This window comes from Schistocerca nitens, chromosome 1 (assembly GCF_023898315.1).
Source record: "Schistocerca nitens isolate TAMUIC-IGC-003100 chromosome 1, iqSchNite1.1, whole genome shotgun sequence".
NCBI classification, from domain to species: domain Eukaryota; kingdom Metazoa; phylum Arthropoda; class Insecta; order Orthoptera; family Acrididae; genus Schistocerca; species Schistocerca nitens.
In genome coordinates this window covers 1,150,000,609-1,150,013,977 of record NC_064614.1, presented here as the reverse complement: position 1 = coordinate 1,150,013,977, position 13,369 = coordinate 1,150,000,609, and the positions used below count along the sequence as shown (strand labels likewise).

Below are 13,369 nucleotides of genomic sequence, written 5' to 3'. Positions count from 1 at the left end.
TTGTGAGGTCATGTTTCAGCTTTTGTTGCACCACTCTTATTATTTGGAGTTAAGATGAGGGTGAGCTAACAAAAACCAAACAAACGCCCATGCCTATCTTCCCCCACCCCCCTCCCCCCACGCGCGCACGTAAAAGTGAAGCGGGGCAGTACATGTGTGAGTGAAGTGGGGCAGCAGATGAGAAAGATGGTATTTGAAAATAAGCCTACTTCAGGAACATTTGGAGCCATTTCAAGAAAACTTGCTGGTCATGTAGTGACTAACATACCAGGGGCAGATGGGGGAAGCATTTGAGACACCTTCTGAGTTCTGTATCAACGAAAACGTAACGTAATTGGATAGTTAAAAACATTCAACTCACCAAGCAGTGGCAGGAGAACACAAACTTAAAGATATTGAAATTTGCACACTTTCAGAGGCGGTGGCTCCTTCTAGAGAACAGTTGGAGGAGATGGAAGATGGGTGATGGAAAAGGATCGGTGATGTGAAGGAAATGGGTAGAGTTCACATAAGTCACCCAGAACCCCGGGTCGTAAGAGACTTACCGGATGAGATGAGAACTTTGTGTTCTCCTGCTACTGCTTCTTTTTTTAAAGTCATTAAATTACATTAACTTTTGGGTTCTGGTGGAGTGGAAATGGACTACATGTATAAATAACTGGAAACAACTAGAATTAGTGCATAATCCTTAGTTTTTGTGGTCATCAAAAATGACCACAGTATTCAGGCGGCATTTCTGTAAACGTTCAGTCAAAAAGAACTCAACAGAACTTCCTGGAAATTTTCAGAAGTGAATGGATCTCTGAAGGGCATTGGAAGAAATGGAAAGACAGGGAGGATATGTGTATGGCATTTTCACACGTTAAGTTCATTTCTGGGCATCTAGCTAGTGAGAATAGCACTTCTTAGTCCACAGACACCTCTCATTAGATTATATTTTATAATTTGTATGCTATATATTATACATTTTAAAACATACAATAACATCATGTTGATTTTCTACTACAGATGGCTTTTCCTGTCTACACAAGACTGTGACACACAAGTACCAAGGTAATGCCAGGTAAACAGGTAGTTTATACAGCTTGGCCTCCAAGTTGTCAGTAGGGTAGACTTCTAGCCAAGTGTGCCTTTTGATATCAGCTTTAAATATCTTCATTGCAAGTGGACTCATATCACAATATTTTGTTAATTGCCTTGGATATGATTCTTCTTTGATTTGCTCACCATGCTAGTGCTTGGGGGCTACAGTCCAACAAAATATTACTAATAATCTAAAGAATTTACTATGGAAATATTATCTACTACTACTTGTGCTGCAGTTCCCTTGTACTTTATTTAAAAAGTAGACTGACTGTACCAGATTCTATGACTCAATGAGATTCAGCAATGTCATTCTCTTGGAAAATCAGTCAAAACAATATTGAAATCTGCATGCAAAATGTGCTTTATGTCTTAAGGACTGACATTGGCACAGTGAAGTGTCTGAAGTTTTAAAATGAACAGCAGTAAATGCCATTATCATAAGTCTTTCCCTGAAAATTCAAGTAGCAATGTACATCCCCCAACATTTGATATATATATATAAAACCCACATCCTTTCATCTTTCCCTCTCCTTCCCTCTTTCCTGACGAAGCAACCGTTGGTTGCGAAAGCTAGAATTTTGTGTGTGTGTTTGTGTTTTTTTGTGTGTCTATCGACCTGCCAGCGCTTTTGTTTGGTAAGTCTCATCATCTTTCTTTTTTTATATATATATATATATATATATATATATATATATATATATATATATATATATAAAAAGAAAGATGATGAGACTTACCAAACAAAAGCGCTGGCAGGTCGATAGACACACAAACAAACACAAATATACACACAAAATTCAAGCTTTCGCAACAAACTGTTGCCTCATCAGGAAAGAGGGGAAGGAGAGGGAAAGACGAAAGGATGTGGGTTTTAAGGGAGAGGATAAGGAGTCATTCCAATCCCGGGAGCGGAAAGACTTACCTTAGGGGGAAAAAAGGACAGGTATACACTCGCACACACACCCATATCCATCCATCTGCATGGTGGATGGATATGGGTGTGTGTGCGAGTGTATACCTGTCCTTTTTTCCCCCTAAGGTAAGTCTTTCCGCTCCCGGGATTGGAATGACTCCTTATCCTCTCCCTTAAAACCCACATCCTTTCGTCTTTCCCTCTCCTTCCCCTCTTTCCTGATGAGGCAACAGTTTGTTGCGAAAGCTTGAATTTTGTGTGTATATTTGTGTTTGTTTGTGTGTCTATCGACCAGCCAGCGCTTTTGTTTGGTAAGTCTCATCATCTTTCTTTTTAGATATATTTTTCCACGTGGAATGTTTCCCTCTGTTATATTCATATCATAATTTGAACCCAACAATGACGTTTGTTATTGTCACTGTTACATTTCGAAGTCTTTTCTGTCGTCTTATTTCCTCCTTCTGTTTTTGCCAGTAGTTTCCCTTTGTATTCACCTTCTCTTTTTTACCGTACTCCACTATACAATTTTATCCCGCCGATATATACTCAACAATACGTAATAATACGTAACCCACTTCCAAAACACAACCAAAAAAAAAAAAAAATTTTTTCTTCCGCTACTGCTAAAATCCACCGTTTCGAGTTCACAAACATTTCCTTTCAGCTATTAAACAACCTTTTCGGCTAGTTTTAATAACTTTTGCTTTATTTCGATTTCCGTTTTTTCACATCACCGATCATTTTTAGCCGCTTCCCACAGGTTTTAACGTCATTATTTCTCCACCAGACAATTGTTAGCCTCATTTCCATAATCTGCCACCACCATACCACTACTTTTAATACATCCTCACGTAGTTTTTTCGAAATTTTCCCGAATTTCTCCACCCTTTAACGTGTTTTGGCGGCAACACAACCACCTAACTTTTATGCACATCGTTATCTACCTACACCATTTCACCACAGGATCAACATAACCCAGCTCCAACCAACCCCTTTTCGCCTCTTTTCACACCAGATCTCCATTTGCTTTCTACTTCACCCTTATCTCTCCCCACATATTTTTATATTCATTTTCATTTCACCCTCATGTTACACTTTCAACCTTCTAGTACCATGTCACCCGCACAACACCCCCACAACGACCCCATTAAGTTTTATTTACATTCCCTCCGCAGACATGCCTTCGCCCTAGCCAGATTACGCTCCCATATTCTATTTTCTCAGGCTTGTCTCACATTTGGCATTACCCCCAAAGGCCTCACACTTAAAGTTCCCATCTCTGGCTGCAACCCTTCCTTCCATCAGTCCCTATACCAGTTCCAAACTGAACAATCCATTGCCCTCACCCACCTAATCCTGCACCTACACATCAACTCAGCCAATGAACACACCCGTCAACTCCTATCCTTAATAAAAGTCCTTAATCTTTCCTCTCCCACAGCCACACCGGCTGTTCAGAGCATCCTCCTACAGGCCAACCGTAAATTAGAACAGCATGCCACCCTCCACCTCAAAAAACTATCCAATCTCCTGGTTTCCCACCTCCGGAAAGGCAACTCACTCACCCTTCACAACCTTTCCAGCAAACCTCAACCTCCTCTCATTGCACACAAACCCAGTCTCTCCCATCTACTCAATCTCCCACTTCCAGCTCCACTCCCTCCAAAACCTCAAAATTCCTTTCAACACAATCTGGAACCACAACACCCTAATTCAGTAGTTAACCTTTCCTCCAAACCTCTCTCCCAATCCGAAACCTCTGTCCTATCCAAAGGCCTCACCTTCAGCCCCACTCCCAGATTCAACCAAACAGCCCTCGTCAAAGATTTACTGTCCTACACCCGTACTCTCTGCTGGAAATATCACTTTGCCACGAAGAAAAATGATCCTAATCCTACTCCTAATGTTCCAACTCCCCAAGACACTATCCAAATTGAACCCTGCCTGGAACAGTTCCGTCCTCCGTCACAGCGGGACCCACCTCCTCTTCCTCAAAATCACCCTCTCCAAACCTTCCAGGAATTTCTGACTTCCAGCCTTGTAATTTGTGGATGGATATGGGTGTGTGTGCGAGTGTATACCTGTCCTTTTTTCCCCCTAAGGTAAGTCTTTCCGCTCCCGGGGTTGGAATGACTCCTTATCCTCTCCCTTAAAACCCACATCCTTTCGTCTTTCCCTCTCCTTCCCCTCTTTCCTGATGAGGCAACAGTTTGTTGCGAAAGCTTGAATTTTGTGTGTATATTTGTGTTTGTTTGTGTGTCTATCGACCTGCCAGCGCTTTTGTTTGGTAAGTCTCATCATCTTTCTTTTTAGATATATTTTTCCACGTGGAATGTTTCCCTCTGGTTTAATGTAGCAATTCTTTTGAATGAAACATTAAATTTGACATAAATTGTCACTATTGTGAGTTGCAAAGTGTTCCTCATGATGAATCTGGTGTGAAATATTGCTCCAGAGGAAATCTTAATTATTTCCAAGTATATGAAGTTCTGATATACAAATGATATCTGAGAAGGTATGTTACCATCTTATTCACTTTGCCTCTAATTCCCCATGTTGACCTGAAACAAGATCACCAAGCCTTCTGATCTGCATTCCTCCACTCACTAACTTCCATCAAGCAGGAATACCAAACAACTGATTCTACCCTAAAAAAGGTCTAGTCATCCTAAAAATTATCACACAAATTTGTCTTCAAGTAAGTCCAGATCCTTCACAGTATAATAAGTTATGAGCTAACAAACCAGCCCCTCACTACCAATCTTTCTTAGTAAAATCCTTACACAATACTTTTAAGTCTTGTCACATTACCTCACCTGTCTGCTATCTAGCAGTGAATTCTCCCTCTTATTAAAGTTTATACTTACCTAAGGCTTCCTTGTAATACTGGAAGTTCTTTCCTGTTTCTACCACTACTATTAAATAAATTAATGAATTAGTTTTCATAATTAACTGGAAGTCTCATTCAGCTATTTGCTTGTAAGATCTCTTTTTATTTCATTACATTTGAATTAAAATATTTTAAAACTTTATCATGAGAAATGTGAGAACTGTTGTAGATCCTTGAGTAGAAGACTTGAAATGAACAGGCTTTGGAGCAAAAAGGTGGAGATTGGGAACTGGTATTTGGAGAAAGGTCATTAGGAAGAGAACATGCTATAGTAGTTTTATTATGAACATTAACAAATGGCGTTAGCCATCTGTCCATCTGGTGATGAGACTTTAGAAGTTTGAACTGCATTTAGCTACAAACAAAAAAGCCATAAAATGAGTACATCACATAACTTTTCTTAATTCTTGGTCGATAAATGTAAACTGACTAAACAATTGTTTTCTCGAGTAACTTTAAAAATTGGAATGGCAATCATTATTAAAAGTACATAAATTCAAGGATTGAGGGGTTTGTGTGCATACCACAGAAAGAACTACTGAAGAAACTGTACTTATTTTAAATGCAAATCTGGCAGTAATGAATGTTGTTGTTGTTGTTTTTTTCTTTTACTTACTCTTCATCATCCAAAAGGCACACTGCTACTCCTTTTTTCAATTTTATTTTATTATTTTTGTCTGAACCATTCCTCTGTAAATACAACAAGAAAATGTGTAAGTAAAAAAGTAGCAATGATGTGTTTTTAAATAAGTGAGTGATGAGTGTAAAAGGATTTGGAGAACTGCAAAAAAGTATAACAACAGTAAACTGAGTATAAAATTACAGGCAAAAAACGTTTCTAGAGTTTGAATAAACATACCAACTTTTGAACCGCCATTTTTTTTGCTTATTGGCACTCCACTCTACATGATGATAATAATTTCAAAGGAAAATTGTAGTCACAAAATTCTTAAATTTGCAAAGATACAAATGAACTGGACTTTCCTTTAAGAGGTGCAGCTCCTGTTATAGCCAAATATATAGAGGGTGTTACAAAAAGGTATGGCCAAACTTTCAGGAAACATTCCTCACACACACAAATAAAGAAAAGATGTTATGTGGACATGTGTCCGGAAATGCTTAATTTCCATGTTAGAGCTCATTTTAGTTTCGTCAGTATGTACTGTACTTCCTCGATTCACCGCCTCGATTCACCAAATCCGCACACAATTGCCCAATAACGTCATCAACACAGATTTTCTGTGAACGTTTGGGCAGGCATTGTCGGTGATGTCTTGATTGGGCCCCATGTTCTTGCACCTACGCTCAATGGAGCACGTTATCATGATTTCATACGGGATACTCTACCTGTGCTGCTAGAACATGTGCCTTTACAAGTACGACACAACATGTGGTTAATGCTTGATTGAGCTCCTGCACATTTCAGTCCAAGTGTTCGTACGCTTCTCAACAACAGATTCGATGACCAATGGATTGGTAGAGGCGGACCAATTCCATGGCCTCCATGCTCTCCTGACCTCAACCCTCTTGACTTTCATTTATGGGGGCATTTGAAAGCTCTTGTCTACGCAACCTGGTACCAAATGTAGAGACTCTTCGTGCTCGTATTGTGGACGGCTGTGATACAATATGCCATTCTCCAGGGCTGTATCAGCGCATCAGGGATTCCATGCCACGGAGGGTGGATGCATGTATCCTCGCTAACGGAGGACATTTTGAAAATTTCCTGTAACAAAGTACGCTGGTACGTTCTGTTGCTGTGTGTTTCCATTCCATGATTAATGTGATTTGTACAGAAGTAATAAAATGAGCTCTAACATGGAAAGTAAGTGTTTCTGAACACATGTCCACATATCATATTTTCTTTCTTTGTGTGTGAGGAATGTTTCCACTTCTAGCTTTCAGAACCACAAGTCACTTATGCTAGGCAGAAAAAAAGGAAAAACTGTAGGGGGTAAAGAGATGATAATGAAGGGGGTGTGCTCACTCAGAACCCCTGTTAAGACAGACAACAGACCCAAATCATTTGTTAAGTGATAATTGTCACCTGGTCTCTGAGATCATAGTAAGTTCAGTCCAGCAACTGGTACAAAAGTTGGAGAATTCCAGCCTTACTCAAGGAGTTACAATAAAGTTCACAATCTGCAAATTGTCCTTAGAAATGATCATGCGCCCCCCCCCCCCCCCCTCAATCTGAACAAAGTAGAAGACTTGAACCAGGCTCTTTGAAGGCTCTGTGACAATATATTACTTTGTCATCCTGGATAGATATGAACCTAGCAGAAAAGTTCATGAGGACAAGGACCCTCCATGGTGTACAGATACTGTAAAGAAACTCTGAACATCACAAAGATTACTGCATGATAGATGTAAAATGAAACATAGGGCTTTACATAGGGAGAAGCCAAATGTAGTGCATCTGGCTCTCAAAAGGCAAAAGCATGAAGTCGTCAATGACTATCACAGCAGTATCTTATTGGAATACCTCTCACAAAACTCAAATTCTAGTTCTACATGAAGGCTTTAAGTGGCATAATGTTAGTGCACCATAGGGCTGAGAACTGTAGGTACCCTTTATGAGTCATGCATGCACTACACATCAAATATTTAGCTGACTGTATGTGGAGTTCACACAAGGATTTTTTTTTCGGCATATGTGATTCTGCTGAATCCAGAAAATGATAGACCCACAGGAATGACCCTCCTCTTCCCACCGCCACCCCCACCCCCACCCCCGCCCCCACCCCTATCCCCACACACACACACACACACACACACACACACACACACACAAGCTGATTAAAATCATAGTGATCAACTAACAAAGCATTCAAAATAAATTTGCCACAGTTTGAATTTGTAAAAAGCAGTGGAGTTTATATACCAGGTACAGAAAATCAGCTAAAATCTGCAACAATCAGCAATGAGATTTTTGGGCTTATGCATATGTACTGAGAAATGCAAGGTCAATTGGGATTGATGATTACATAAGTGTTTCAGTAGACACGAAACTTAAACTGGCTAAGATAGAAATTGGAGCTGCATGTAAAATTGTTTGGGCAAGACTCAGTATCAAATGTGAGCACAAGTTAAAAACTGGGCGCTTCCACCAATTACCACACAACTCCAGATAAAAGTGATAAGGTTGGAGATACCCTAAACACACTAACTGGAGGAGATTTCAATCATGCAACAGTCGATTGGAATAACTACAGTTTTGTAAGTGATGTGGCTGACTAAACACCCTGTGAAATAACTGCAAATGCCTTCTCTGAAAACTAGCCATTAGCCAGGGGGCCATATATGATTGAATTATATTAAATCTGATGGAAACAAAGAGACTTGACCTCTTTGAGGATGCCCACACTGAAAATTGTATCAGTGACTGTCAGACAGTTGTAGCAACAATGATTACTAAAGCACAAATGGCAACCAAAAGAAGTATAAATATTTACATCATGTCACATCTGAAAGACAAACTTAAAACACTAACCCTGGCTAGGGCCAATTAGAAGCAACACTGGTTCAAATTTAAAAGGAAAGATGGCCATTTTCTGGATAGACATGTACCTAGTAGAACAGTCCAGGCTCCAAAATATACAGTTGCTGTAAAGGAACTTTAACAATTATTACTGTGTACAATGTAGAAAAAGACAGATCGCTACTTACTGTAGCATTGTGGCCTGAGCTGCTGGAGTTGGCAATCATGTGTGCGTGAGGTGTGATTTCGTGAATAAATGGGATGCGTTTCTCTTTTCCCAATGAAGGCTGTGGCAGAATGCTTATGTGTAAGCATCTTAATTGTGCCTCTCTGCAACTTAGTGTGTTATCATTACAGTAAGTAGCAATTTATCTTTCCCTACATTGTTGATATTCCTACCTGGAGTTTCCATTGTTTAAATGTTACTGTATAGTAGGTAAAACATGAATCAGAGATCTGTACACAGGGAGAACCTGAATCTAGAGTATTTGGCTCTCAAAAAAGCCATGCATGAACATTCAATGACTATCTTAGCAGAATCTTATCAAAAAATCTCTCACAAAACTGAAATCCTGGTCATATTTAAAGGCTGTAAGTGGCACAAAAGTTAGTGCTCAGATTCTCAAGAATGACATGAACCATAATTGAGAGCAGCAAAGCAAAGACAGAATCAAAATGTTCAAATGTGTGCGAATACCTAAGGGACCAAACTGGTGAGGTCATCGGTCCCTACACTTACACAGTACTTAAACTAACTTATGCTAAGAACAACACACACAACCATGCCCGAGGGAGAACTCAAACCTCCAGCAAAAAACAGAATCAGAAATGGTGACCATTTTCAAATGTTCCCTTACAATGGAAGATAGAGGAGTACTGTGCCAATTTAATTCTCACACCACTGCAATGATGACTGATGCACTCTGATAAGCCAAAACATTATGACCACCTGCTTAATAGTGCTGGTCCACCTTTACATTGCAATGCAGGAGTGATTCTATGGGGCCAAGATTAAAAAAGTCCTTGCTTGATAGGTTTCTGGAGGTATGTGGCACCAGATGTTTATGCACAGGTCATGTGATTTCTATAGATTACAAACTGGAGGTTTATGGGTGCAGAGTTGGCACCCAAAAACTTCCCAGATGTGTTCCACTGGGAACAGATCAGGCTAGTTTGGTAGACAAACATCAATGTGAGATCACTATCAAGCTGTTCAAATCAATGTGGCACATCTCTGGCATTATGACATGGACAGTTATCCAGCTGGAAGTTGCTATCAAAATCAAGGAAGACATTTAGCTTGAAGTGATCTGGGCAGTGCACAATAATGTTCACACAGTCCGCAACTGTTATGGTCCCTTCAACTATTAACACATGTCCCATGAAAGTCCAGTTGAATATCACCCACAGTATAATATTGATGTTGGTTGGTGAGGCCTGGCACGAAGTTGGCATTCCAAAACACCCCAAAGGTGCTGTATAGTAGTAACAAAATAATGTAGGAGGCAGTTTCACCTAGAAGAAAGTAAGAATTTAACCATGTGTTTATTCATTTTGTGATAGGATTCTCTTGCTGCCTATTGCCAGTTTCTCCCTCCTGGCTTGCTGGAGCAAAGAAACAGATGTAATCAAATCAAATGTAACCTTCTGTCAATTACAACACTACATACACAAGCTGAAAACCACACATTTGAAGTTATATGCATATTTATTCAGTAATAAATGAGTTCTGAGACAGGGGTTGTGATAGTAACACAGACACCTTTCCTCACTATATGCCTGAATTAGGATGCTTAACACTTGTTTGGTCCATTCCATTTCTAAAATACAAATCATGCAGTACAAACAATGCTTTTCAGAAACAGCTTATATAATACACAGTTTGTTGGCAAAAAATATTTCTTTTGCTTGATTTAAACAAGAACAAGTAAGAAGCATGCTCTGAGTACCCCCTTCTGCATATGTGTGAGTTACTGCCCTCGAATGTGCATGCACAGATTCATGGGCATTCAGATCAGCTTTCTGTTTATGAGCACGCCAATGTGCTTACTGATTCTCTTAGTTCCACCTGTTCTACAGCCAGATAGCTGTCTCACAGGCCTGTACCATTCATGGCAGATCGTTGCCTAATACCCCCTTACAAGAAACGTCAGCTATCAATGTTTTCATAAAACTGTAGTTAAAATGTCTTATTACATGAATAGCTCAAACTCAGGTTAGGATTGTCTATTGCTATTTGTGATTTCATCAGACAATGCCACAGTACATGAAACAACAGGGCTGAGACTCTATGAGGATGTTTATGGTCACAAAAGAGTTCCCTTATCGAGATCAAGAAGATGCTGCCCAAAATAAATTCAAGCAAAGTGAAGTATCTGGCTAAAATATTACAGTTTATATGAAAGAGATTTCAGCAGAGCACTGCAGCTGTGACACAGAGAAAACAGCTCCATATTAAAAAAACACTAGGATGCTGCTAAATCAAGTAGATCATGTAATGTTATGACAAATGGTTATGGAAACAGGCAGAGCTAAGAAATTTGGATGGACCATTCCAGATATCGCACTTCACATTGCCAGTCTGTGTTGAATTGCAGCTCCCAGATCAGAAGATTGTAGTTCATTTTTCCCACTTAACCAAGTGCAAAGGGTGGCAATACACCATCTCCTGTAGTGGATCCAGCTAAATTCAGAAAGAATCATTTGACACAAAAACCAAGCCCAGAAAACATTTACACAGCAACCAATGAATTCCTGTTACAATTTACATTCTGCCTCTGTGATGTGTGAAGGTAGCTATTCACTGGATTGTGGTCTGTACTTCCCTCCTCCATAGGCCTGAAAACTGAAGACCCAGTAGATGAGTCCCACTCTCTCAACTACACCACTTCACAAGAAGCAACTACAGTGTGTTTCCCAAAATTAAATCAGCCCTTCCAAAGTTCGCCGCATGATTTTTTTCTACACACATAAGAGAAATGGACAGAAAATGCTGGTGGGGTATAGTCCGCCTGTAAACTAAAAAGCAAGCACTGCTCATCGTGGGGGATGATGACTTTCCCAGAAGAACATTACTGCCATACAGAATGACTATGAATTAATTTCCTCTCTAGCAGTGTACGAAAGTGTGCAGAGATTTACAAGAATTTGTACGTATGCTTTTCTTACATTACTGTTATTTGTAACCATATATGTGTTCCATGTGTAGCGCTAATGCACTTCGTGGAAAATAAACATCACCTAGATGTATCTGCATGTTGCATTACCAGTGATTCAAGAAGCAAGATGCAGAAGGGTCAGTATAACTGTGTGAAATACCCTGTAGTGCCTTTTAGTGAAGTAATGGATTATAGAGAGTATGGACTACCGTGCTCGCTCTTCAGTTCCCCGCCCCCCCCCCCCCCCACCCCTCCCTCCCCCTCCCACTCATCCACAAACATGTGCACATGCCCCACAGTCAGAACTTTTAGTATATTGCTCCTACAACTGTGCAAAAATTTGTAATTATACGAACTTTTCTCCCCAATTTTGCTTCATTGAGTGGACTATGATGCCTTTTCTCCACTGCGTGCAATTAGTAACATGCCTAGCAGCCCCCTGTGCTACTAACACACCACTGCTTTTACATTTGTGTGTTACACACTTCACATTACAACCAAATTAACCATTATGCCCTTTTAGCCTCTTTTTGCTCTTTTACTTATTCCTCCATATTTTATTATCTGCCTCTACTACTGAATGGTTTTGTCATATGTTTGCATTGTTTCACTATGCTGATACATTGTCATTGCATAGTTTTCATCACTGGCTGGTATGGCAAAATTATGTTCAAAGTTTATGAAATCTGAAAACTTGTGCTACAAGGGTGCAACTCAGTACAATGGAAAAGGCTGCTGTGATGTTTTTTTGAAATCTGCTGAAATATGATCACACTTTTCTTCGGATGGAACCACCTATTGTTCAACAGAAACTGAATAAGTGCAACCCGGCACTGCAAGACACAACTTGCCTCCGAGAAGACACTGGTGAGGCAAATCAGCACCTTTGCTTACACATGTGTGATACACTTCAATGTCTTGTGTAGACTTCGTTTCCTCCTTTTAACATACTGAAGACAGTTTTTTCTCATATGCAACAAAGTTCACTGGTCACTTCCCAGTTGCTATCTCATTACAAACTCCTTCGTGATTTAATTAATCAAAATATGGATGCTATGAAAAGCCAACTTAGTAATTTGCTGTGACTTTAAGATGTTGCAAGTATGATACTAGAAAACCCTGTTTTGCACAATAAACTCTGGTCATGCCCAAGTGGATATGGTGTATTATTTTGGGTATATAAACTGGACTACAAAATAAGGTCAGTTTGATTTTAATTCCTCCTGAATCCTTACTTTATACTCTTATAAATATCTCAATGCAACTATACCTGCCACTTCAAAAGATATACCCCTTGTTTCTAGCTTTATGCCACAGTATCATAACTGTGTGACTGTGAAGTTGACTCAAAATTATCTCAAACTTATTCTTCACTTGTGGATACCTCCTTGTCCGATTTGTGAATTGGAATGATACAGGGTTTAACTTTACCTATTCCCTGGAAATATACTTGCAACTATCGACCGCACAAACTAAGTTGATACTTGGCACGATGGCTAATGGGAGTGATCATAAAGGTATTACCCAACTATGGTCCTTCCAATTAGCCACTGTGCTGAACAGCATACTCAATAGAGCTTTGTCTGCTGTAGTCACAGAATTGCCACTGTAGGTCAAACTATATTTGTATTGATTTAATTTTATACAACAACACTCCTCTTTTTGAAATTATTCTGTTGTTAGCAGAAACTAAACAACTTCCACATCCCTGACTGATAAATTAACACAGCCTTTGTGCTACCGCATAAGAAGCAGTAGGTTATAGAATGTCCCATATATAACTGTGGTTTCACTTGTGAGTTATGATCGGAGTTCCACTTCATACAAATACTGAATAATAT

The 13,369-nt window shown here is 39.6% G+C and overlaps 1 protein-coding gene across 3 annotated transcripts in view; it reads right to left on the bottom strand.

Annotated features, from left to right (window-relative positions):
* The window catches only part of LOC126199949 (filamin-A-interacting protein 1-like), a 197,677-nt gene that overhangs the window by 98,315 nt on the left and 85,993 nt on the right, over nucleotides 1-13,369 (bottom strand). For all 3 annotated transcript variants that reach the window (XM_049936668.1, XM_049936669.1, XM_049936667.1), the window contains exon 7: nucleotides 5,506-5,579. In XM_049936668.1, coding sequence (XP_049792625.1) covers nucleotides 5,506-5,579 — 74 coding nt within the window. The remainder of the gene's footprint in view (nucleotides 1-5,505; nucleotides 5,580-13,369) is intronic.